This window comes from Pseudogymnoascus destructans (genome assembly GCF_001641265.1).
Source record: "Pseudogymnoascus destructans isolate 20631-21 unplaced genomic scaffold scaffold_14, whole genome shotgun sequence".
Classification (NCBI taxonomy): Eukaryota; Fungi; Ascomycota; class Leotiomycetes; order Thelebolales; family Thelebolaceae; genus Pseudogymnoascus; species Pseudogymnoascus destructans.
In genome coordinates, this window is record NW_020167533.1 from 915,298 (window position 1) to 942,805 (window position 27,508).

The 27,508-nt window shown below is 47.0% G+C and overlaps 1 protein-coding gene across 1 annotated transcript; it reads right to left on the reverse strand.

Moving 5' to 3' along the window:
* Window positions 1–2,140: 2,140 nt before the first annotated feature.
* VC83_05718 (uncharacterized protein) lies at window positions 2,141–3,488 on the reverse strand (the record flags this gene model as incomplete). The annotated part of the gene is made up of 3 exons (XM_024469333.1): window positions 2,141–2,314; window positions 2,364–2,839; window positions 2,936–3,488. The coding sequence occupies 3 exons, from the start codon at window positions 3,486–3,488 to the stop codon at window positions 2,141–2,143; spliced, it is 1,203 nt and encodes a 400-aa protein (XP_024322877.1).
* Between the last annotated feature and the right edge of the window lie 24,020 nt (window positions 3,489–27,508).

A 27,508-nucleotide genomic window follows, 5' to 3' on the forward strand; every position in this document is an offset into this window, starting at 1 on the left:
ATGGTCTTCCGCGGTCTTGATCTCATCGATGTCTCCGAACATGCGTCGGATTTCCTTACAGAATCCTTTCCAGCTGCCAAACATAGTCTGCGTAGTTGCCATGCTTCCATTGGTACTTTCATATTTGAAATAATCCTTGAGGAATGGTTCGACCCATCGCAGGGCTTCCCCCCTAAGGTAGGACGCAGTCCACAGGGCATAGCTCTCCTGGGTGGGAAACTTCTTGTCATTGAAGTGCTGGTACAGTTCGACCTGTAGCAAAAACACCTCAAGTTCCTTTCGGTTGCCGGAGTAAGTGTCGGGCAACTTGACGCGTAGAGTTTCCTTGAGTTCGTTGACGGTGGGTGCGTCAGGCATCTCCTCATTCTCAGGCTTAGACCTCTGAGACGAAGTTGGCGTGGTGGGGGTTTTCCCCTTCGAACTGACGACAGACATGTTGCTTTGTGTATGAGCCAGTGCCTCGTAGAAGTGGTGCTCAAAGTGTAACGCTGACTTCTAAATGATAGAAGACACAGAGGTTCTCTTGCGTAAAGGTTTACTTATCAGAGGAGGCAGGGGATCAGACACAAAGGCTTCAAGTAACACGTTACTAGTATATAACAAATACTGTATTGAGTTGAGCACGAAGCTCCTATCTAAGGAAATACTATCTACTTATATAGTGGCGTCGTGCCTCATGGATAATCTGGATAGTTGGCGGATAGCTAGATATTCAGGATAGTTCGTGGATAGCTCAACTATCCAATATCCACTAGTTTCTGCAACTATCCATTAGCCCTGTCACATGGCAGCCTACCCCGCTTCCCACTGTGACTCACACGTCACGTTATGTGACTCACACGTCACGTTACTAGGCCCTGGCCCTGTAACCATGACATCATGTTACTATAGCCGTAACACTAACATCAAGTGGCTAAAGAATGTGTAACGAGTATAGTGGCATACAGAGGGTGATTATCTTCTGTTTTGTATAGTAGTGTTGAAATTGAGCTAAGAGGTGGCTCTTATGTCCATAAGAATGGGAAGGCGATAGGTTCTGATCAAACGACTATTTGTATGTCGATTAAGTGTTGAATCCACTTGTACCTAATTGAATTTGAAGTCTACCCATTCCCACTTAGCGTAATTACCTAATCGTCTAGCAATCCCAAGTCCTTATACTAAGATAAGAGGTGATTCTATGCCTTAAAAATGATGAACGGCAGGAGTGCCCATCTGTACGAATTAACATCTTAGATAATTGACACCTACTCCCACTAGCTATATAGTCTTTAGATGGCTCTTTGCTTCTAAGCTTCTAACTACCTTTTCAGTAGCAATTACTTTCATTACGAAACCTGCCTGATTAAAGTTGTAGATATTCTGCTGTAAGATGCCATATTTTACAACTGTGTTTCATACAAGAGAGAACCACCCTTGAATTATCTTTAGATCTTCGAATTTTGCTCGTTTTTAATTGTACTTCTAACTGAACTTTGCTTGGATTTCTATATAACACTTTATGAAGTTTGTAGTCTAGTTGATCCTAATAGGGCTCTCGACTTGTTTAGAGAGTAGAAGGTCTGCCATTTCTTGTACAGCTTGTGGCTAGGGTGGAAATCCACGTGAATCTAGGTTGAGAATGTACTAAACAAGAGCTGACTCTTGTACGAAGTCAAGTTCTTTAACTTAGGGGTAGAGTCGCATTAGGAAGTTATTCCATTCATTCGTTGCTTAGGGTCCTATGTGGCATGTCAAATGACAATGCAGCAGCTCGGACACTCTTAAATTGATGTTCCTTTAGTGCCTAGATAGCTAGAAGTAGTCTACCCTCTTGAATAGATGATTGCGCTTGTGTTGGTTGTGGCATGTTGTCTGTAGTCAAGTTGATGCGTTTTGGTGTTTTGGTGGGCAATTCACTTGTGTAGGCTACTCGCTTGTGAAATACGTTATCAAAGGCTTAAAATGATTGTTAGGAAATATTGTCCTTGAGTACTTGTACGCGATCTCCCTAGCCCCAGCATCGTCACATCTACCCCACATCAATAAATATCCGAGTCCTCCATACTCGTTTCACCTCGATTAATTTCATCGTACATCATTGTAACCTACAATAATTCTATATATATTCGGGACATACAATATTGCATATTTTCCACACTTACAGCTTCGTGGCCTGTTTCTGGCCCTTGGCCAACTCTGAGAGCCCAAAAACCTTGAACGCCACCTTTCGCATCTGGACCTCCTCAGAACCCTCTGTGATACGGTAGCGCCTATGGTGGCGGTAGATATGCTCGAAGGGTTTATGCCTGCTGTAGCCGACACCACCATGGACCTTTCTTTCAATCAGCTCCTATCTTATCTTCCAGACTAGGAGAACTTACCTGTATGGCACGGTCTGCACTCTCACAACACAGCCTGTTCGCCCAATAGTTACACATGCTCACCTTGTCGATCAACTTCTTCTCCACGTCCCTATGTGGCATACTATCCATATCATTCGCCGTCTTGCAGATCAGCAACCTCAGCATCTCCGTCTGCGTCAGCAGCTCCACGAGCGGAAACTGGACCCCTTGGTTCCACGCCAACGCCTTTCCAAACGGCTTCCTCTCCTTGGCGTACTTGATAGACTCCTGAATACAGAATGTCGCAGCACCAAGGCTGCTCGCCACCTGTCTGATCCTGTTATCGTGGAGGAATGCCTGAGCAACGCTGAGGCCCGATGTTGGTGGCCCAAAGATTGCCATCGATGGCACCCATACATCGGTTAGTGAGACGGTTGCGTGGTCTGTTGGCATATTGAACGTCCACTCATAGCTCTCGACTTTGATGCCTGGGGTTTTAGCAGGCACGATGAAGGCTGTAATGCCGTTAGTTGAGCCAGCACTCCCAGAGGTCCGTGCGAAGAGGATGCAATGTGTTGCGACATGCATGCCAGTTTGCCATTTCTTTCAACCGTTGAGAACGAAACCTTTCACCCCATTTCTGGTCTCTGGTTTCGCCACAGTCTCGAGATGCGTAGCGTCAGAACCATGATCTGGCTCTGTCAGGCCGAATGTCATGATCACTTTTCCACCAAGCTGGCTGGGAATAAACTCCTTTCTCTGAGTCTCATTGCCGAAGCTAAGAAGCATGACAATAGTGGGGAAGTTGCCTACGACGGAGTGCTCATTTTGCAAGTCATTGAAGAGACCTAGACCTTTCGCTGCCAGATGTTCTCTTATGACGCTCATCCAGAGATTGCCTTTATTCTGCCCGCCGTACTCGACCGGAAGTGATAATCTGTAGAAGCCAGCTTTGTCAGCCCGGCGCCGGGCTTCAGTGAGCAATGCCTCCCATTCTGGGCGTGGAAGGCCACCATTGTCCCAGTCAGTACGGCTATGCTCTCGACGATGGTCGAAGAAGCGCTCGTTGTCGTCCTGAGCTTGAAGCGGAGCTATTTCTCTCTCTATGAAGCTGTCTAGAGAGGAGAGGAATTCTTTGAGATCTGGGGGGATATCAAAGTTCATCGTGGCGATTCAGGGTTTTGTTGGGGTCGTAGGAGGATTTGTATTTAGCTTACCTTGCCACGGGTAGCACATCATTATATCAATCGAGTCGTCGTGGATGACATCCTGGTCTACCACAAGAATGAAGTTAAGTCACCTTAACTCCCTGCATTTGTGCGGGGGAAGTGCTACAGGGGTAATTCCCGAGGTATGTTGGCAATTAGGGCACATGGCACCCTTTTCGCTACATAACCACGTGATTATAGAGTGATAACTCAAACAATGTTGTAATACGGTCACGTGACCCAACTCAACTTCACCATAATTTCAGGCAGCTACAATTAGACAGAACAATACACAGATTACTAAACAGTTATGAGCCCGGAGCAACTCCAAGACGCATTTTGAAGCCTATAGAAACCCGTACGGACCTAATACCCCTCCTAGGAGTCGAAAAAAAAAAACCCATCATTATGGCGACCCTACAGAAGGCGGGGGTGGTCCTCACAAGCCCTAGAGACTGGGACGAGTGGATAGAGACTATCAAAACTGCTTCAATGAAGGCAGGAGTATGGGGGTATATCGATCCATCAATCGAGGACCCTCTTACACTCCTATCCCGTTCGACCTATTCATGAGTTCGTACGGAGTGCCACGCAAGCTGGTGGTGGTGTTACTGCTCAAACAAGACCTGGAGTGTCAACAAGAGCTTCAGGTAGCCAGACCATCCAACCTTCAGTAGAAGGCCAACAGCAATTAACGCCAATTACGTACGCATCTCTTACAGAAGATCAGAAGGAACAGCTTCAAAACCTACAAGCTGATTTCCAATATGAGCGCAAGGTGTGGGAAAAGCAGGAGGAAGCAATTCAGGGGCTTCGCTCTAAGATCCAAGAAACCATCAAACGCGACTTCCTACCCTATACCTACAATTGCGATACTCCGTACGATATGCTTAGAAAGCAAAATGCGGAATATGTTTGTAGAGTTATAGCCAACTAGGTAGCCTATTTGGGCATTCCTCTGTATCCTCTCAAGCTTTGGCTTGTTTAGAATAAGGGCATAGGCTCTACAGCCATAAGCACGAATATGAGAGAGTAATGGCTTAAGTAGCTCTGGCTTTTGGCTCTCTGTAGGTAAGGACTGGAGTAGAAGTCCGTACGGGGTCTCATCATTTATGACTGACGATGGTGAGCGGTTTATGAGGTACCCTGCTGTTTTGAAAATCTCAGGCCACATTCCTTCTGGTAAGTTGGCTGATTCTTTAAGTGCACGTGATCGTGTGATTATCGTACGGCATGACCTCTTTATTCCTCCGTTCGGCTCTGCTGTATAGGGTGGAGAGATGTGGATTTCATATCCTTCGTCCTTAATCCAACCCTCCCATTCATTTCCAAGTGAGGCTTCACCATCTAGGTGGAATATGCAGATTTGGAACCCCCATCTTCTCCGTACGTAGCTCACAAAGTCCTTAATCGTCTGTAGGAGCGTTCCTTGTGTTTTATCCTTTATAGTATAGACGTGGTTCATGCGGCAATTATCACATAGGAAGTGTAAGGCTTGTGTGCTGCCATCGTACGCCTCTGGCATTTGGATTAGGTCAAGGTGGACCTTCTCATATGGCACTTTTGAGCGTGGTGTAGATCTTCTAGAAATCTGCCTTGTAGCATGCGTAAGTCGGCATACTTCGCACTGAGTATCGTACGAGTCTAGGTCTGTGACGATAACTCTGGCGGTCTTCTCTTGGAGTTTTCTAATGGCGTTTTGGTTTAGGTGTCCCATGCGGTTATGCCATTCCTTTGCAGTGCCTTTTAGGTCCTTACGAGGTCCGTACGAAGATAGGACAACGTTGTCCTGTTGATCCTGAGTGCTATAAACAGCTCGGGTAGGCTCATTTTTTATGTATTCAAGAACCCATTGTCCATGAAGCATTGGAGTGTTGCAGAACGGTTGATCTCCGTACGTAAGTCCTTGTGCAGCGGTATTCCAATGAACTCCCTTTTGGATGAATCGTCTAAGAGAAGCGACTGAAGTGTGGAAGGATGAAACGAGAGCTGTATCTGTAAGGGTGATAGTCCGTAGAGACTTCTTATCCTCCCCGTTTTGGACTGTAATATCTACAGACCCAAACGCTTCAATCTTCACCCTTTGGTCTCCAGCTAAGAGGTAGCTATTATCTTGACATTCTTGGATATTGTAGAACCTCGTACGGTCGTTGCAGACGTGAATTGTAGCTCCAGAGTCGAGAATTATGCTTTTAGAGAGCTCATAGGCTGAGGTTTTCAGCTTTAGTCCTTGGGAGACTTGGAAGACTGTAGTGAAAGACATAGGTGGATCTGTATTCGTATGGGATTGTACTCCATTCGGGTTGTTGAAATTGTTCTGTTCTTCTGCCTTTTGGATAACGTACTGGAATCCTGGTTTGTCACTTATATAGGCCTCTACTTTAGCTTCAATCTCTTTATTTGGGCGCCATTGCCTCGTACGCTTTGACTTCATCACATAGAGGCAGTCCCGCCACTTGTGTGTTGTTCCGCAAGGGCAGTCTAGTCGAGCCTGATTTTTCTGTTTTCTGCCTCTCTGACCTTGCTGACCTTGTTGTAGGTTGTTCGTACGGCCTTGGAGCGTTGGCTGTAGGTCGCTATTGTCATCCTCTTGTAGTGCAAAAACTCCATGTTCCCCCCTAGGTTTCTGGGTGAATCTCTCTTGCCTACGGTTGGTTCTATACTGTCGTAGGACCTCCTCAAATTCGTACGACTTTGTCTGCTTCTCTAGCTTGTGTTTCCATGGTCCTCGGAATTCGCAAGGTCCTATTGCATCAAGAAAGGTATAGATAGCGTCGTGAGGGTCGATAACCTCTGTTGCCTGTAGCGTACGGCCTTGAGTGTATAGATTCTCCCAGTTTAGGAGCCAGTCTTCAAGGTCCTTGCCTCTTTGCATTTTCGCAGCCTTTTGCCATTCTAGTCTCCATTCTCCGATTCTAGCTCTTTGAGTAGGTGCGAATCGGTCTCGTAAAGGGTTATAGTTACAAGAGACGTTACCTTTGATGAGACAAAGGCTTATGACCCTTCGTACGAGGCTCAGCTTGTCCAAACAGAGCTCGAAAAGACAGTTCAGGTCATTGAAATACCAGATATTCAAGATCAAGAAGATGAGGAGTTTGAGGGGGAACAACAGCCTCAGAACGGAACAATTCCATACGAATCAGAGGCAACAAACACCTCCTCTCCTCAAGAAGAGCCGCCTACTCAGAAAGACCACGGAGCTACAGGAACAACTTCAAACGCCTGAAATGACACCGGAACGCCCTGAGGACACCGTACGAAGACACGACGTCTACCTAGCTACAATAGCGATACCAGAAGCAAAGCTAAGCTTACACCAAGCTTTCCTAGTAGGAACGGAGTTCAATCGACAGAGCATACACCGTACGGACCTACCAGCTGCTCCAAAGTTCTGGAATCAACTCCAAACTCATCCACATCGAATAGGATTCCAAGCTGCAGCTGCAAAGGAAATAGGAGACCTTCGAAAGCAAGGAACGTTCACATCTGTCAACGACAGCTCCGTACGGAACTTTGTGATACCCCTTATGTGGGTTTTCACATACAAATTCAATGACAATGGCTACCTACAACGCTATTCTATCCATGATGAGACGTACGCAGCTACGCTTGCTTCGAAAACCTTCCGAGCCTTAATGGCAATCACAGCCTACTTTGATTTGGATACACAACAATTAGATGCTATAAACGCATTCACAAACAGCCGTATTGATGAGGAGGTCTACGTACGGTGTGCAGACGGCTACCAGGAGCAAGGAAAATGCTGGAAACTTAACAGGGCACTCTATGGACTTCGAAGGTCCCCCTTACTCTGGTTTCGAGACTTCTCAGAGACACTCAAGGCTCTAGGCCTCGTACAGGTCCCAGAAGCACAGTGCCTCTTTGTATCTTCAAAGATTATTGTCTTCTTCTATGTTGACGATATTTGCATCCTTAACCATCCTAGCCACAAAATGGAGGCAACACAGTTCCGTACGAGACTGATGGAAGCATATGAGTTTCAAGAAATAGGAGAACTTCAATGGTTCTTAGGCATAAGAATTGTGAGGGACCGCACCCAGAAAACCCTATGGCTGTGCCAGGACTCCTATATCGACAAGATCACAACTACGTATGGAGTAGCCTCTATTCGATCCACCCAAACGCCAATGGTTACAGACAACCTAACCCAATTTGACGGCCAGGCAGATAAGCAACAAATCCATCTTTACCAACAGAAAGTAGGATCAGCAAACTACGCAGCAGTCGTAACGAGACCTGATATAGCCCGTACGACACAGAAACTATCTGAATTTTTCATCAATCCAGGCCCAGACCACATGGCTGCAGTCGACAGACTTCTACTCTACCTTAAGGATACTAAGACCCTAGCTCTTCAGTTTGGACCTAATATTCAAGAGGCTCGCTTTCAATGCTCTAGTGACGCTTCGTACGCAGACTGCGAATCAACAAGAAAGAGCACAGAGGGTTATTTGTTTACCTTATTTGGAGGGGCAATAGACTGGCGCTGCTCAAAGCAGAAGACTGTGTCAACCTCTACAACAGAGGCAGAGCTTCTAGATTTGTCCCACAGTGCGAAACAGCTCTATTGGTGGCAGCGTTTCTTCAACACAATCAAACTCGATCTAAATGAGCAATACTCACTTAATTTAATACTCACTTAATTGTGATAATTTGCAGACCGTACGGATCTTACTTAAGGAGTCTCCAAAGCTAGTTACAAAGCTGAAGCATATTGACGTCCACTCACATTGGTTAAGACAGGAGGTTGAGCATCAGAACCTCAATATCAAATGGATAGCTACATATGAAATGCCAGCAGATGGATTCACCAAAGCCCTACCACACCAGAAGCATAAGGAGTTCATTAAGCATCTTAACCTAGTGGACATTAAGCACCTCCTTTAGGAGTGTGCTACTATGAAAACAACTCCGTACGAAGCATTGGCAACCTTCTAAACTCGGACAGCAGCCCTCTAGATCGCTATCAACTAGCTAGATCTACAAATCTATTTCAGTCGGCAGGTATTAGGACAACTCGAGTACTCGAAGCTATATAGCTCCATACGAAGCTAGTACTCTCCAAATCAGCAGCCCCTATTACCATACGCTACATCTTACTACGCATTCTTATTTCATAAAATCGTCAAGTTTCTCATGAAGATATTTCGAAGGGAAACCTTCTAACACTCATTTTTGCACAAGTAGTACTCCGTACGATACAGATACTACACTATGCACCAATATTTCACAGTCATTTTTCGAAATTTTAATTCCATTTCAAAAAAGGGGGAAGAAAGATGATAACAGGAGAAATCCCCAACTTTTACTATACAAATCCAGGAGATTCTCACACTTCCTACTACGTACGGACATGTCACAACTAGAAAAGAAGAATCAAAGCGAAATCCATTGCCATTTCCGACTATCTAAGCACCCAAGGTGCACAAACCAGATATCCACCAGTTAATCCACCACAACATGGTTCTTAGCAGCCGTAGCTGCGGCCTGGCGGGCCAACTGGGCAGCGTGGGCACGGGTGCCAGCTCTCTTGCCAGCCTTTGGTGGCTGGGGGGGTGGTGGGGTGGCCGGGCGCCAGGTCTTCGTGGTGCCTATCCAGAAAGTCAATTCAAGCTACGTACAATACTAGGAAAGGAAGACTTACTAAAGGAGCAACCTGCTGCGTTGTGCTTGAGCACACAAGAGCCACAGGCGCCACCCTGAAGGGCGCCGGAGACGACACAGAAGAGGAAGAAGGGGTGCGCACGGTTACTACCGTTCGCGTGCACACACTGGTCGCACTCCGGGGAGGTGGTACGGCCTGAAGCTTGGATATACCAAGCTGCAAGCTCTTGGGGGTGCGTAACCACCACCTCGCCTGGGCCCTCGTAGCCCCGCTCCAATTCCACCTCCATAAGAACCTCATCCTCCGAGGAGGGAGCCGAGCCTAAGTCGTAGGCGAGAGAGTCACGTAAGTCCTCGCGGACTTGAACCATCTTGAGGTTGCCCTCGGTAACTTCGCCAACGACTGGCATCTTGATTGATTAATTGATTGATTGATTGATTGATTGATTGATTGATTGATTGATTGATTGATTGATTGATTGATTGATTGTGGGGGGTGGTCGGTGGCGGGGTGGAGGGGTCGGGTTCGGCGTGGTTGTGTAGGAAGAATGGAGCCGACAGGCCCGAAGCCGAAGCTCTATACCCATACGGTCTTGCCGGGTAGCTTGGGGAGCAACCTTTCTCCTAATCCCCCTTTAATTTACTACTGTAGAGCTGGGATACGTGGGGGGTGTGTTGTAATATGGTCACGTGACCCAACTCAACTTCACCGTAATTTCAGGCAGCTACAATTAGACAGAACAATACACAGATTACTGAACAAACAATAACGTAAGTGACGGTGTAATGCGGGGGACTGGGTAACGCGGTGGATTTACCCCACCAACTTCAGATAATTGTAAATAACTCAACAATGAATCGTCGTGAATACCTAGGTATTGCTGAACATGAGACTTTAATAGCCCAAGCAGTATTAGACGTCAAATCTAGGAAGTATAAGAGCGCATATCATGCTGAGAAAGTGCTAGGGTTACCTACGAGTTCTGTGACGCGTCGCACTAATTGAGGTTTGATACGCTCTCAAGCCCGTCAGCAAAAGCAGAGTTTATCCAGCGCCCAAGAGACGATATTTCTGAAGTGGATTAAGAACCTAACAATTAGCGGTTATTCTCCTAGGCATCAGTTGTTAAAGGAAATAGCTGAAGAAATCCAGTCGCACCGATCACTCAATTTTGACGACGTGATACCAAACTCACTTCCACTCCATTTGGCTGCCTTGGGCTTCAGTATGGAATATACTGTAGCGTCATTGTCATACTGACATTCGTTGCACTCAGTTTGCTATCAAACTCAAGAGCAAACTTGGAAATCTCCTCCTCAAACCTACAAGTCACTATACATATTTTGGCTTATCACACCAACAACCAGAGCAATACTACTCAACGATTGCTACAACCATCTATGATTCATTACACCTCATCACTCCTTAGTTACTGGGCCGATATTACCACATAGCATATCTCTACAACCCTCTATGATTCATTACATGACATCACTCATACTACCACATGACATATCTCTACCAACTAGAGGCCTAGGAGCATGAACGATAGTTCTAAAAGCTCCTACGAACCTCTATGATTCATTACACGTCATCGCTCTTTAGTTACCCACATGAGTGGTTACATAATTTGTCTATGACATAATTTGTCTATAGGGGTACTCTGACCTTGGACCTCCTTTTACTTCCTATAGGCTACGAACCTAAGAGATGGTTCTATGGGATTCTCTTATGTCGACTACAGTTACCAAGCCTGGTAAGTCATGGAAAGTCTTGGAAAATGAGAGAACTACACTCCTTTAGCATAAATAGGATTGCCCTTTCCTTAAGAAAGGGCAAGCAGGCAATACAGTAAATCGACTATCACATACTTCCACGTCTTTTCAAAGCTTCCAAGCATTCATCTTGTTACTCCTTGTTTCTGAAAAGTCAGTGAGGTGTTAACCTCTGACTTATCCCTGAGTTCTCAGACTCAAGATTTGTTGCAACTTGTCTGAACCACTTCACTACATCACACACCTGATTGCTGCGTTGTGGAATAGTCTAAGCTACAACCCTTTGGCTCTGTTTCCTAAGACAGTGTGTTGTCTTAGTAAATTCATCCCTTCCTTGGGTGGCTAGATTCTCACATCTGGTGCACCCACCATTACACCCAGCTTGCGGCTAAGACGAGAGTTTTTCAAATTTTTGGTCAATAGGTACACTCTATCTCCTACGTCCCAGTCGATGGCCCTTCGGCGTCGATTCGTGTGCTTAGACATTTCCTCTTGTGCCTTTGCCATGTTTTCCTTAGCGTGGACCCATGCGGTATGCATTCGGTCTGCAACCGCCTTGGCTTCCTCTCGGTTTAGGGTCTCCCGGGGGTTGGTGCTTTTCGGAGTGTTCCAATCCCAACTCGTACGTGGATCGGTTCCGTACTTGAGTCGGTAGGGGGTCATGCCAATGGATGCGTGGGGGAGTGTCATTTGCATGCGGTCCATTATGGGGATGAGTTCACTCCAGTTATCCTGATAATGGGATACGAAAGGCCTCAACCTCTGATCGATGTATCTGTTCATGATTTCTGTCTGCCCGTCGGTCTGCTTATGATAGGCAGTCGACAGCTTAACCTTAACGCCGATAATTCGACAGAACTCCTGCCAAAAGGATGATATGAATTGGGGTCCGCGGTCGCTTACAATCGACTCCGGAGTGTGTCCGAATCGGTATATCCATTCGATGAACAATTGCGCCATCTGCCGGGCAGTTGTGGTTTTGTAGCAAGGTATGGTCACTGAACTCTTACCGAGTCGGTCCATAAACACTAAGATGCTATCGTATCCATGCTTGTCCCTTGGGAACTCCTTGAAGTCCATGGTGAGGTGTTGTATAGGATATTCGGGTACGGGTAGTGGGTGTAGGAATCCTTGTTGCTTAGTGACATTGGTGTGAGAAAACCGGCATATCATGCAGTTTTGTACATACCGCAAACAGTCCGCTTCCATCCCGACCCAATGATACTTTGGAGCAAGCAATTGGTAGGTTTTCCTTCCACTTGGATGTGCTGACGACACTTGATCGTGCGCTTCTCGGATCAGTTTCGTACATAGGTCGGTGTGGCGATTCACACATAGGCGGCCTTTGTACAGGAGGAGCTGGTCGTTCATCGCGAATCCGTCTGGTAGGGGTTGTTTTGCGTGAGTCTCAGTGAACGACTTCCGATTGTCCGTACGTAGCGCCTCTATTAAATTGAAGGGCACCTGGGGCTTGGGGGTGTCCATCGAATTAATGGATTCTATGTAGCTCTCGGCGAGTTCGGTGCTGATTCGGGGGTGCAGGCGGCTTGGACCTAACAATACCCTCGCCCTACTATCAAGTTTGACTTTCTGCTGCGTTACCAAGTCTTGGTCTCTTCGGCTCAGAATATCTGCCTTCTGGTTATTCTTGCCCGCGGTGTACGTAATGCAGAAGTTGAAGTCAGAGAGTAGCTCCATCCATCTAACCTGCTTCGCGGTGAGAACCTTGGTAGACATGAAATATTCCAGCGAACGGTGGTCAGTGTACACGTCCACTCAGTTGCGCACCGAAGCCAACTCGGGCCTCCATTTTCCGAAGGCCTTTACTATTGCGAATAGTTCCTTGTTGTGGATCTCCCAGTTGATCTCATGTCCAGATAGGACATGACTGTAAAAGCTTACGGGGTACCATCACTTGTCAGGGTGTTCTTGAGAGAGGACACCAGCTACGACTCCATCGGAGGAGTCGGTCTCCAGTTTCATAGGCAATTCGGGGTTGAAGTGGTGAAGTGCCGTACCTCTAAAAGTTGTCATCGCAATTTCTCGAACGCATTCTCACATTCGTCTGTCCACCGGAACGGCTCCGAGGGACTAGTGATGGTGGTGAGGGGCTTTGCTATTTTGCCAAAATTATGAATGAATTGTCTATAGAAGCCACAGAATCCCAGGTAGGACTTCACACCAGTAACAGTGGTCAGTCGGATCCAGTTACGAAGGGGTTCGATTTTGTCAGGGTCCACTTCGACACCGGAGGTAGTGAGAACATAACCCAAGTATTTTGTCCTGGTGACGTTGAACTCGCATTTGTTCAAATCGGCTTGGAGTCCAGCTTCTCGGAGACTGTAGGACCTTATGCACATGCTCTATGTGTTCCGTAGGGTCCTCTGAATAGATTAGGATGTCGTCTAAGTATGCGGTACAGAAGTCGTCTAAGTATTGCATCAGGACGTCATTCATATACCGCTGATAGGTTGCGGGACCATTCGTCAGTCCAAATGGCAGCACTTTGCACTTATAGAATCCATAGCGAGTCCGAAAGGTTGTGTACTCTTCCGAGTCGGGGTGCATCCGTATACGATGGAAGGCTTGTCTGATATCTAGCTTCGTGAAGATTTTTGCTTTCGACACCCGTCCTAGTAGTTCGTCGATACGCGGGATGGGGTAGGGATCGTTCCGGGTGAGACCATTTAACTTCCGGTAATCGATGCAAAATCTTAATTTGCCATCCGCTTTCTTTACAAATAGGATAGGGTCTTGCTGTTGATGATGAAGCCTTTCTCTAGGTTCTCTAACAGATATTGCTTGGTAGCCTTAAGCTCTTTGGTGCCCTGTCAATATAACGGCGAGAAAGCGTTTGGTAAAGGGGCTTCGAGCTGTATCTTGTGGTCATATATGCGGTGTGGGGGGATTTGATCCGATTCCAACTTCGAAAAGACATCGGTGTACTTCCGGTGCATATGCGGAAGCTTCTGCTGGATGAGGTGGAGCGTTTCTTCGTCCTCTACCAACTCCTTTTCATGAATGATCTGATCGATTTCGTAGATGCTAGTCTGAAAAAACTTGGAGTCGTTTCGCATCATCTCGTGGTGGAAAGCATTTGCACTGATTTCGCATATATGCATGGGCGTAAACCTATGTGCTAGGGTTTTCTGCGGTGGGGGAGAAACCTCCTGGTTTCGTAGTGGGTTCGATGGCGTATCGGTGATCTCTTCGTAGTCGGAAGTTATCACTTTCATTTCCATCGAGCGTCCGCCTGCGTGGCGTCTGTCTTCGCGGCGGATTGCGAAATCCCGGCGATTCGCATCCGACTGGTATGCAGGATGTTTAATGGACGTTTCGCATGAATGGTAGGGCAAGGTGATCTCCTTGCTCCAGCTAGGAGTTGGCGGGTACTCCTTTGGCCATACTAACCGGCTCTTTGCAGAGTCGAGTAGTATTCGGAAGCGGCTGAAAAGCTTCTTCCCAATTATCACATCTTATGCTCCGAGGTCCAGGAGTACAAAGGGGCAGTTATATATTCAGCGTCCTTCGACTGTTAAGTGTAACCGAATATACTCCGATACGTGGCCTTGGATTTTGTGCTGAAATCCACGTATGGGTACAGAGTAGGGTAGTTTCCGTATGGGGCTCTGAAGTGCTTTCGACAGTCATATTGCGAAAGGCTTGTTAATGACTAGGTAGCCATTTGCTCCTGTGTCTGCTAGGGACTTCGTTTGCACCCCGAGTCCATTCATACTCAGGGTCGTGTCGACTAAGAACTGGGTGCCTCCCAGGAGTTCTCGTAAGTCTAGTCCTCGCAGGTCACATTTGCGTAGACCTAGGAAGGAGCCTTCTCCTAGGCCTCGTCATTTTCCTCGAGGGACGCATCCGATTGAAGTTCCATGGCTTCTTCCCATTGTTCTTCTGCCTCAGGGTCGTTACGGTCCATTTCCTTGATAGTAGCGTTAAGGGGGCATTTGTCCTGGAAATGGCCGGGCTTGCCACACTTGAAACAGTTTCCTGAGGGCGCAGGGACTGCGGTTCTCAGACATTCCGGTATGGCTGGCTTGGGGAGGAATGCGGTTCGGGTGAACAGAGCGGGTGTGGCTCGAGTCGGCTTCGACGCTGACGACGCCTTTGCCGTATCCGTGGTACGTGTGGACGTCCTTGCGAGAGTGGGTAGCAGATTCAATTCGTTGTTCCAGCGCCGTTCCTGGTCTAAAGATCAATAAGAGACATGAGCAATAAGTGCTTATATAACAGTAAAAATCCCTAGTGCCAAATAAGTGAAGGCACTAATTAACCGAACCCTAGCTAAGCGAGCCCTAGTGCAGCAAGCCAATAACAAGAGAGCCTAAGCCAGTAGTCAACATTTGGGCTGATCTAGGTCAGCAAGTGAAGCGAAGTGAGCGAAGTGAGCGAAGCAGGTGAAGTGAATGACATAGTGAAATAAGTACTAGAGACTAAAGCGAATCGAAGGGTCATGACACAAATATCGAAGGAGTGTCATGACAGGTAGTCATTCTGGGCAGTTGACCGTCGTTGTCTTGGGGTATGTTTGATGTCGGCTTTTTCGACATATTGCCTCGGGTGTGTATTGGTACTGATACGAAAGAGCTTGACTTCCGGTAGCTCGTAGCTATCAATGCTCTTGTCCATAATTTCCTCTGTGCTATGAGGGGGTTCTTAAGGATCTCGTATCCTATTTGGCGCCAACGTGTCAGCGACTTTACCAGCTTGTTCTCAAGAATCAAACCCTGATCCACTGGCTGTCCGTGAGATCTCTGGAATCACAGCTATTTGAAGTCGTCGGGTCTCTCCTCCGAAACGTCACCGAGTCGCAGTCGATGGTGTAACGGTAGTTCTCCTGAGTCGTTCCGGTGTGGGATATTATTTAAGTACGGCCTGTAACGCTGACTTCTAAACGATAGAAGACACAGAGGTTCTCTTGCGTAAAGGTTTACTTATCAGAGGAGGCAGGGGATCAGACACAAAGGCTTCAAGTAACACGTTACTAGTATATAACAAATACTGTATTGAGTTGAGCACGAAGCTCCTATCTAAGGAAATACTATCTACTTATATAGTGGCGTCGTGCCTAGTGGACTCTTGGGAACTCACTCGAGTCCTCGGAGTCCTGGACTCTTAGGACTCTTCTCATCATCCTGCGAGTCCATCACGTGCCTAGTGGACTCCTGGGAACTCACTCGAGTCCTCGGAGTCCTGGACTCTTAGGACTCTTCTCATCATCCTGCGAGTCCGTCACGTGATACTTTCGGAACTACTATTCCCCGCTGCCCCTCCAGGTACCAGGGCCGGTCTCATGCGACCTCCCTCCTTCCTGTCCTGTAGTTGGCCAGCCTTCTTGTTCCGTCGTAACACTCGCTCCCTTCCCCTGGGCATTCGTCTCGAATCCTATAAGTACGTCCATGTTCCCGGGACTCTGCTGCTCCTCAGCGAGTCCTTCAACATGCAACATGCCTACTGACACTGCCCGCAAACTCCAGGAACGCAACGATCTTGTCCGTCGAATAAAGAACCACGGATACGAACTACCCGAAATGGATTCTTGCTCGAACTGCGTGAGGCGAAACATTACTTGCATGTCGTCTCCAAATGATTCACGGCGGTGCGCCGAGTGCGTTCGTCGCAACTTGAAAGAAAAGTGTGACTGTATGGGTCCTGAGCATCCCGACTGGGTGAAGCTCGAACGGGAGGAGGATCGCCTGGATCGCGAAGAGGAAGAAACCCTTTCGAAGTTACTTCGTCTGCGGAAGCAGAAACGCCTCATCCGAACCCGTGGTAAAGATATGCTCCGGCGAGGTTTGAAAACCCTCGACGAGCTTGATGCGGCAGAGGAGGCCGAACGTGTGGCTGCTGAGAAGCGTGACGCTGTTGAGGCCGAGGAACAGGCAGTTAGCGCTGCCTCCTCGTCTGTGACCGGGACCCCCGCTTCCTCCGATCCACTGGCCTACTCCCCTGCATCTTGGGATCAATGGCTGGCGGATGGCGGCGTCGATATTCCTCCAGCAGTTCTTTGCTGATGTTCCTTGTTGGTTCCCACGAATTATCCGTAGGTTCGTAATTTTCCCATTTTATCAAAAACTCTTCTCGACGTCCTACTAACCTTCTGTCTAGGATCGCTTCGACCTCATATTCGATTATCTCATTCTCGGGTTGGAGTTCGGTGTCGGTCGCAATTGGGGTATTTCCTCTTGCTGGTTCCAGTAGTGAGACATGAAATACCGGGTGTAGTCTAGACTTCCTGGGTAGCTGCAGTCTGTAATTAACTGAGCTGACTTTGTTCAATATTTTGAATGGTCCCAATTTCTTGAAGTCCAACTTTGTGCTTGGTCGTTTCGTTTTGATATGTTTCCGGAGTAGGTATACTTTATCCCCCTCCTTGAAGGCAGGTTCCATACTGCGCTTCTTGTTTGCGTATGCGGCGGATCGTTCATTTAAGAATTGGATGTCCGTCGCAAGTTGTTCGTGGAACGATTTCAGTTGTTCCACCACGATCAGGGCTTGTTAAGCTCGTGATTCATCCGGTCTTGGTTGCCTATATGCTTCTGGCTGGTAGCCGTAATTGGCAAAGAATGGTGAGACTTTCGTTGCTTCTGTCATCGCGCTGTTATATGCAAACTGTGCGATGGGTAAGATCTGAACCCAGTTATCCTGTTGATGATTGACATAGCTTCGTAGGTACTGTTCAAGGGTCTGATTTAATCTTTCTGTTTGGCCGTCTGTCTGGGGATGAAAAGCTGTTGACAGCTTATGATTTGTTCCCAGTAGCGCCATCAATGATTTCCAGAATTTCGAAGTAAAGAGCTTGTCTCTATCTGAGATGATTTCTTCTGGCATCCCATGATTGGCTAATATGACTCAAATGAAGGTATATGCGAGCGCCTCGGCGTCGCTAGCTTCTAGATATGGTATAAACTTCCCATATTTCGTGAGTCTTTCCGTGATGACGAGGATAGAGTCGTATTCTATTCCTGTTAACGGGTCCTTGGAGGGTGGAAGCTTGACGACGAACTCCAAAGCTATTGATTTCCACGCTCCTTTTGGTACTGGTGTCGACTTGAGTTGTCCGTATGGCAGATGCCTATTGGATTTTGACTTGCTGCAAATGTCGCACTCTCTTACCACTGTCTCTACCTGCTTCCTCATACCTGGGAAGTAGTAGTGTCGGGTGATTCGTTCGAAGGTTCGTGTTACTCCCTGATGACCGTGTGCTGGTAACGAGTGTTGTTCTTGCACCAGCGGGCGTCTCATTTGACTTGGGACATACACTAACCCTTTGTATCAAATCAATCCCTGTTCATCGATGGCGAAGTCACCTTCGACTTTGCACAAGACTCGCTTGGCGCATTCGTCTGTTGCGTAAGCTTTCTTGAGTCTTTCCTCGAGTTCTGTATCTTCGATGACTGAGATCGTCGCTAGTAACTCGTTGTACTGTATTCCTGCATCTGTTTTCTTCAGAATTGCTCTAGGTCTTTCTTCCTTTGGGCCGGCGTAGTCGGTCCGTCTGCTGAGAGCGTCTGCTCTTGCATTCTCGGAGCCCTTGCGATAGGTTATCATGAAGTTGTAGGCTGCGAGGGTTTCTGCCCAGCGGACTTGTCTGCGGTTTAAAACCTTGGTCGTGGTGAAGTATATGAGGTTCTTGTGATCCGTCCATACCTGCACAGGGTAGGTGGGTCCCTCAAGATATACTCGCCACTGCTCAAAGGCAACGACAATAGCCAGTAGCTCCTTGTCGTGGATGTCGTAATTGAGTTCCGCGGGTGACAGTTTCCTAGAGTAGTATGCGATTGGTTTGAACTTACCGTTCTCGTCTGGTTGATTCAGACATGCTCCAATTGCGAAGTCAGAAGAGTCCGTTTCGAGGATGATCTTCTTTGCAGGGTCAAATGTAGCAAGGATAGGTGCTTCCGTGAACTTCGTCTTAAGTTCCTGGAAAGCAGCCTCTGCCTTGTCCGTCCATTTGAATTCGAGATCCTTTCTGGTAAGCTCCGTGAGTGGTTGAGCTACCTTGGAATATCCCGAGATGAATCTTCGGTAGAAGTTGGCGAAGCCTAGGAAGGCTTGCACTTCCTTGACCGTGGTCGGTGTTGGCCATTCCAACACTGCCGTTACTTTTGCTTGGTCCATCTTGATGCCATGCGTTCCAATAATGTAACCCAAGAATTCGACTTGGTTTTTATGGAACTCGCACTTCTCTGGTTTGAGGAGTAAGCTGTACTCCTTTAGTTTCTTCAGGACGAGTTTGACATGCTTGACATGCTCCTCCCTGGTTGCTGAATACACCAGGACATCGTCTAGGTAGACAATGGTAAAGATGTCTAAGTATTCGTGCAAAGCATCATTCATCAGTCGTTGCATGGATGCGGGTGCATTTGTTAGCCCAAAGGGCATGACTTGATACTCGAATAGGCCATAGCGGGTGCGGAATGCTGTTTTCCACTCTTCCCCAGCCTTGATTCGGATCAGGTTGTATGCTCCTCGCAGATCTAGCTTACTGAAGATCTTTGCTCCTTGAAATCTATCGTGTAGTTCGTTGATTAACGGCAGGGCATACCTGTCCTTGATTGTGATGTTGTTCAACGCTCGATAGTCCACACATAACCGTAGGGAGCCGTCTTTCTTTGGTACGAAAAGCACCGGACTTCCTGCTGGTGATGTGGATGGTCTGATGAATCCTTTCGCTAGGTTATCATCGATGTACTCCTTAAGTACCTTCAGCTCCTTTTCCGATAGCTGATATATTGGTCCGAACGGTGGACTCTTGTCTTTCTCCAAAGGTATCTCGTGATCCCATGGTTGGTGCTTAGGAAGCGCCTCGTTCTTAGGGCCTTCCTGGAATAATTGCTCGTATTCCTTGTACTCCACCGGTATACTCGTCGGTGAGGATGCCTGGGCTAGGTCATCGAGCTCGGAGGTTGCACATAACTCCTTCCGGCCCTGGGAGGGTTTCTCCCGTTGTCGCGTGTCCGTCCGTTGTTCACACGCGCACTGGCTCATCACAACTTTCTCGTTCCACCAGTCGATCTGGGGGTTGTGTTTCTTGAGCCATGGCACACCAAGGATGCACGCATGGTTGTCCATGTGCACGATGTCAAACTGAATCGTTTCCTTGTGCCCGTGTAGCATGACCATTTCCAATGGGACCGTTTCGTGGGTCACCATTCCTTCATTAGTCGAGATGGGCTCTCCATCTACGACCATTAACGGGTATGGTTCGGTTTTCAATTGCGTCTTGAAACCTTGCGTGTCTGCTACTTTCTTTGTCATAAAGTTGCCCGTCGCTCCTGAGTCAATCATTGCTCGGAGGTGTCGCTGTTGTATCTTAGCGACCACATATAGTTGCATGCTGCCCGTCGTGGCGCATAGCTGGTCTGTACTAGGCCTCTTCATGTCGCTCGCCGGTGGCCTACCGTCGAGGACTCCTAGTTTTTTGACTCGTCCGAGGAAGGATAGTATTCATCCGCTTCCAATGGTGGTCCTTGGGGAGATCGTTTCCCTCGCTCTTCTGCTTCGTCTAGCAGATGTGGGTATTTCTTGTATACCTGTTCGCTTTTGATAGGCAAGTCTCCTTCAGACTGGCTTCGCCTGAGGGCGTGAACTTCCTCTGCGTCTCTGAAGTGTATCCTGGGCGAGGATCGGGGAAACAACTGATTCTGGTGTTTCTTTTTCCAGTGGAGCTTGCAGTCATCTTCGCTGCAATACTCCCAGTAGACATACGCGTGCCAGGGATGATCAGTCTCTGTTGCGTCTGTCGTTGATAGTTCCTGCTGTCCTCTCACCCATGCACTATCTTCCCTCGGAGGCGTGGAGAACGTGTCTAGTTGCTCCATGGCTCTCCTTTCGATGCGTGGAGTGGGTCTCGCATTTTCCCGTCGGAGCATATCTCTGGCTTTCTCGTCGTACTTCTTCAGGGCTCTCCTGCGGTCCTGGTAGTAAAGTTTGACGCTTTTCATATACTTCAGTTTAGCCATATGCTCGACATCCTTCTCCAGTTCTTCCGCTTCTTGGGCTTCCAACTTAGCTACGTCTTGGGACGTGCCAAGCAGCCTGCGGGTATTCGTTAGTTGGTCGTAGTATCTCCAGAGGTCATCCTTGCAGTCGTCCACCTTGCACTTTAACGGAAGTTCCTGTAACAGGTTCCCGTAGAGGTCTTTAAGCATGGGGATTCTCCTCTGGCCATTGGGCTTGTCTCGTTCGGCCCTAATCTTCGCGTGGGCGTGTTTTGCCATGCGTCTTACTACGCTCTTGCACCGTGGACTCATTGGTTCTGTAGGTGCGAGTTCATCGAAGGTCTCCTGTTCCGAGACGGTGAACGATTCCGCCTCCGACCCTTCATCTGAGCTCTCGTCTTCTGGGGTGCTTTCGCCGTTTATTCCCCAGTCCTGTTTGCTCACAAACGTTGCGTTCAACTGTCCTGTCCAGGTGGCATTGAGTTGTTTGCCGACTTTGCGTCCGCCGTTCCCTTTCTTTGGCTGTCTGCAGTCTCGGGCCATGTGGCCTGGCTTGTCGCAGTTAAAACAGAGTCGTTCCTTGAATTGTCTGTCTTTCTTAGGGTCACGGGGTCGTCCAGGTTTGAACGTGGCATCGAGTTCCATTGGGTCCGACCAACGGTTGTCTCGCGGGTGTTGATCCCGTCGTCTGCCCTCGTTTCCCCGGTAGGGGTAACTTTTCTTGGGCTTGTCATAGGTCCGACGTTCCTTCTGGAATTCGTATAGTCGATTGTCGATTCGGACCGTATGTTCGATTAGCGCTACCATGTCCGTTGGTTGTTGTTCCAAACGGGCAAGTTCCATACGTATATGGCTCTTCAGCCCACGTCGGTAGTGGCTGATGAGTGCGCTGGCGTCCCATCCTGTCTGATTGCCGTATCTCTGGAATTCTGTGGAGTATGTGAGGGCGCTGCCAGTCTGCTTAAGTGCAAACAGATGGTCTTCTGCGGTCTTAATCTCATCGATGTCTCCGAACATGCGTCGGATTTCCTTACAGAATCCATTCCAGCTGCCAAACATAGTCTGCGTAGTTGTCATGCTTCCATTGGTACTTTCATATTTGAAATAGTCCTTGAGGAATGGTTCGATCCATCGCAGGGCTTCCCCCCTAAGGTAGGACGCAGTCCACAGGGCATAGCTCTCCTGGGTGGGAAACTTCTCATCATTGAAGTGCTGGTACAGTTCGACCTGTAGCAAAAACACCTCAAGTTCCTTTCGGTTGCCGGAGTAAGTGTCGGGCAACTTGACGCGTAGAGTTTCCTTGAGTTCGTTGACGGTGGGTGCATCGGGCATCTCTTCATTCTCAGGCTTAGACCTCTGAGACGAAGTTGGCGTGGTGGGGGTTTTCCCCTTCGAACTGACGACAGACATGTTGCTTTGTGTGTAAGCCGGTACCTCGTAGAAGTGGTGCTCAAAGTGTAACGCTGACTTCTAAACGATAGAAGACACAGAGGTTCTCTTGCGTAAAGGTTTACTTATCAGAGGAGGCAGGGGATCAGACACAAAGGCTTCAAGTAACACGTTACTAGTATATAACAAATACTGTATTGAGTTGAGCACGAAGCTCCTATCTAAGGAAATACTATCTACTTATATAGTGGCGTCGTGCCTAGTGGACTCTTGGGAACTCACTCGAGTCCTCGGAGTCCTGGACTCTTAGGACTCTTCTCATCATCCTGCGAGTCCATCACGTGCCTAGTGGACTCCTGGGAACTCACTCGAGTCCTCGGAGTCCTGGACTCTTAGGACTCTTCTCATCATCCTGCGAGTCCGTCACGTGATACTTTCGGAACTACTATTCCCCGCTGCCCCTCCAGGTACCAGGGCCGGTCTCATGCGACCTCCCTCCTTCCTGTCCTGTAGTTGGCCAGCCTTCTTGTTCCGTCGTAACACGGCCGTCCCCGGCAGGCGTGATCTTTTTTGTATAATGTAAGGACACAGGGCACCCAGCTCACAGTAATAGCATATGAGAGTGCGAGTCGGAGGCTAAACGGATGCTATCCTATAGGTCTACTACGAAGGATACAAAAAAGATGAAGGAGGAACCCCGTTGAGTCTGTTTCCTTGAGTACCCGAAACGGGCCCGACTCGGTTACTCCAACCCTAGCCCTGATCCTTCCACCGCAACAGGTCAGCATCAACCCTGAACCCTACACCCTTACTATCCCCCACTATAGTGTAACTCGCTATGTGCTCCTCTACTGGTTCGAAACCACACCGAATCAGATTTCATGCTTGTAGTGACCGTAACAGTTCTGAGACAGGTTCTTCGAGTATCTAGGTAAGGAGGCATCCTTACACTACGCAAGTGGGCACATCAACAACACCCGAAGCCTTCTCAAAAGCAATGTATCGAATGGTTCTCTCAGAACTACGGCCATAAACTCAGTCAGTCGACAGTTTCCGAGTCTTTAAGCTCACATTTCGAAGATCTAGACAAAGCTATACAACCTACGGGATCACGACTACGAGTTGGGCAGTGGCCAGAAGTAGAGCGACTCCTTATTATATGGCATGTAATGGTGGGTGCACCAGATGTGAGAATCTAGCCACCCAAGGAAGGGATGATTTTACTAAGACAACACACTGTCTTAGGAAAAAGAGCCAAAGGGTCGTAGCTTAGACTATTCCACAACACAGCAATCAGGTGTATGATGTAGTGGAGAGGTTTAGACAAGTTGTAACAAATGTTGAGTCTGAGAACTCAGGGATAATGTAATGGTGGGTGCACCAGATGTGAGAATCTAGCCACCCAAGGAAGGGTTGATTTTACTAAAATTACTACTCATGCGGCCCAAAAGTCTGTACAGGGTCTGTGCACTCCAGCCAATTAGAACACTAGAATAATTAGGAAGCATAAGTACTCAGTTACAACAATAATACCCAACTCTCAACTATCTTCAAGTACAATGGCCGAAATTTCAATTCCACTACATGCAGCAATCATTACCCTATGCATATTTATGAATGATTCATATGCAGAAATTGAAAAGAAGCTTGGAATCTCAGCTAATTCTGTTGCACGTATATGGCAACAAACTGTGGAAAAGGCAGGAAATACAGATATTCTCAACTTTCTTGAACATCTTAACCCAAACCTCGGAGCGGAAGACCTCAAACGATACAGAAAGATTCTCAAGAGTCATTACGCGTACGCTCTTTACTTCTGGCAAATCCATTCGATACATTCCAACAAGTTATTGATAAGGAGAAATTACTATATTCACGCTCTATTGTTGAACGAGTTGCAAAGAACCACTCAAGTGCAGAGATCCCTCACCCAATTGTATGCAAAAACATCTGTCTCAAGTCATATCTTGATAATATTATTCCTGAAGTACGCTTGAGATTCTGCAAATGGGCATTATCAGAACTTGAAGCTGGTTCTATCTTCATATTCTCAGATGAGTCATATATCAACTTTGGAGGAAATCCACACAAGAAACACTGAATTACAGTCCAACAAGGTCAAACAGCAGAAAGTATGGCAGTTCAACAGAAGAAATCTCTCTTTCAAGTTATGTTCTGGGGCGCAATGAGTTCTGAAATCTCTGTCTCACGCCCATCACTATCCTGGATCCCTGAAAGCCTTGAAGAAAAGTGGCAAAATGTGTTAAAACTTCAGGAGATAAATACATACTGGCAAAAAAAGGCAGATGATGAGCTTTTACAGGCAAGAACAGTTGGAACTCTTGAATATGAATATATGGAGACTTTAAACAGAGATATCCAAGAAGGGAAAAGCAAATGGAAACGGCCACAAAGACCATCACAAGAATTTGGAGACATGGAGAGTTGGAGTAGAGGAAGAGTTTCAGAAAACCAAGAAGTTTCAAAGGGTGGGATTGATTGGTTTTTATACCATGAAATGGTTTTACTCCCACTTCTCTTTCCTTATTTTCAGAAAATCAAATCATTACATCCAGAAAAACGACTCTGGTTTGTAGATGACAATGTTAGTCTTCATTTGAAAGCACACCGTTCACTTGAAGATTATATGAAAAGAGAAGGAATTCACAGAGTAGGATTCTGGCCTCCAAACTCTCCTGATTTACATCCTATTGAGAATGCTTTTGATTATCTGAAAGATCGAGTTGATGAATATATACCTTTAAATGGAGGTAAGCTTGAGAAAGCTCATGCAAGGGTATTTCTTGAGGAAGAATGGGGGAGGAAAATGGATGGGAAAACTGCTTAACTAGGGTAGACTATGTATATTTCTATGTATTTATTTTTTGAAAGTACTTACAATGACCCACCTCCTGTGCACAGACCCTGTACAGACTTTTGGGCCGCACGAGTAGTGGAGGATTATATGGATATAGTCCTGTATTTCTCCAACCGATTGAATTGTCCGGACAGTTAAGGATTGCCGTCGGATTTGTGGATTCGGAAAGGAACGTACGTAGCTTATACTCATAGTCATAGCTACGTACTGCTTGATCAAGTGCCTTTTGATGGAAGTGTTTGCACTGCTTAAAAACTGCTACATCAAGAGGTTGTAGTAGATGTGTAGTATGAGCAGGAAGGCAGCAAATAACAACGTTATGCTCTTCTGCTAATGTGAGAAAGCGCTCCGTTTTATGAGAGTCATGGCCGTCGAGTAATAGGAGGCGGGTGTAGTCTGGTGCCATATGCTCTGCAGATAGTTGAATAAAATGCATGAGGTATTGAATTGCAATGTCGTCGTTTGAATACCCACTCTCATTAATGATAACAAGAGCATTTGGCTCAAGGTTATCATTATACCATGAGTCCATATGAAGTTTCCCTGGAATGATAATGGCTTCTGCAATTGCTGTACCACTTGCATTTACTCCCTCAATCACAGTAACAGATAGCCGATTCTCAGGATTATCAACAGTCCATTGCTTTACGCCAATCGGCACAATAACAGCTGTAGATTTATAACATCCAATCATGTAGCCGGTCTCGTCAACATTCCATAAGTTATAAGGCTTAATGTTGTGTTTTGTAATAAGTGCGTTATATGTAAGGAAAAATTCCTTAAACACCTCTTTCTTTTGTGCCTGCTTTCTATGCGTATTTGAAGTCTTCGTATGAATCGAGTGGAATTCAGGGTGTGCCTTAAGGAAGCATTGTAACCACCGTTGCGATGGGATCGTACGATCGGGTCGCAAGTCCGCAACAGCCCGTAAAACCACTGATCGGTTTGTAGGGACCCCACGCTTAAGTTGGTCATATATAAGTTGACAAACTGCAGTATCTTGTTCTTGAGATAAAACTCGGTTTTGACCCCCGCGGGGAAGGGGAGGGGTAGTAATGTGTCGTCAGAGTGTCTCACGGTTGACATTAAACTTGCGGGCAACCCAAGTAATTGTATAAGTATCTGGTTGTTTCAAGTAGAACTGCCGGGCCTCAATAAGACGGTCAGCTCGACTTGGATCGCTATTCAAAGGCATCGTAGAGGGTTGTTGTTACGACAAATATTATTATTTCATCTATGTATCAAAGTGGCGGTGTACATGCACATATCGCACCTACGAGCGAAGCGAGTGGGTGGAACACCGAGTAGTCGCCTGACGGATTTCGAGCTTTTTGGTGGGGCGGCTGTGGTGCGCTTGAAGTTTTCGCACACACGCTCAAAGATAGCGTTTCTGGGCAAGGCGAAGATGTTGGAGGATGGGGGGGTTCGTGCCGTATTCACCCTGTCTGAGAAGTATTGTAGAGGCTGGTCCTTCCAGCTGGGCTGCGTCGGTGTGAGAGGGAATGAATCTGACGAATATATCTGTCGCTGTGCTGTGGAAAATATGGCGAGACTTGCTCTGCGTCACTTGCGTTGAAGGGCGTTGATGAAGCTATTGTGATTTGCGGAAACACATAGTTGGGGACTCCCCGGTCGCACTTGGGCTTCAATAATTTAGGCTACCATCTTCGAACTTGTGATTGTTAATGAGGTGGGATAATCTACAGGAAATATATGCCGCCATAGAGTACAATGTATATATAAAGTAAATGTACCTTAAAAAAAACAGTGCGGAACACTATCCAGTCAGGTCTGTTACTTTCTAAAACTACTTCTAGGGTAGATGACCCTGCACGAGAAAATTCACAAGGACGGAAATCCATACGCCTAAACTAGAAGACGCCTCATGCTATCTGATCACTTCCTAGACATGCCATAAAACCAAACATCTAGTTGCACGGTCGTCGCGACACAGTTCCGTGAAACCTCTCTGCGTGGTTTTGGAAATCCATCCGATGTTAAAGCTATTCTATATCTTTATCCGCCTAACTGAGAAGTTACAAGGCTCTTCTTATCCAACTCTCAACTACGCTGTTCCGCAGTATATGCGAATGATTAAGAAGCTCTAAGATATGAGAAGTGAGCTACCAGAACGAAGCCCAATTGCCAATGCCACGTTGATTGCATTAAAGAAGCTTAATGACTACTATACTCTAGCAACAAATCAACAATCTGTGATCCTCGGTATAATTTTAACGTCTTCAATATTATATGGAAAGATAGCACACAGTCAACCAAAAGGAACAGGGCGAAAGCACAGTGGCAGGACTGCTTCTACCGATATTCAGGCTGCGAGTCTGATATTCGAGCAGCAAA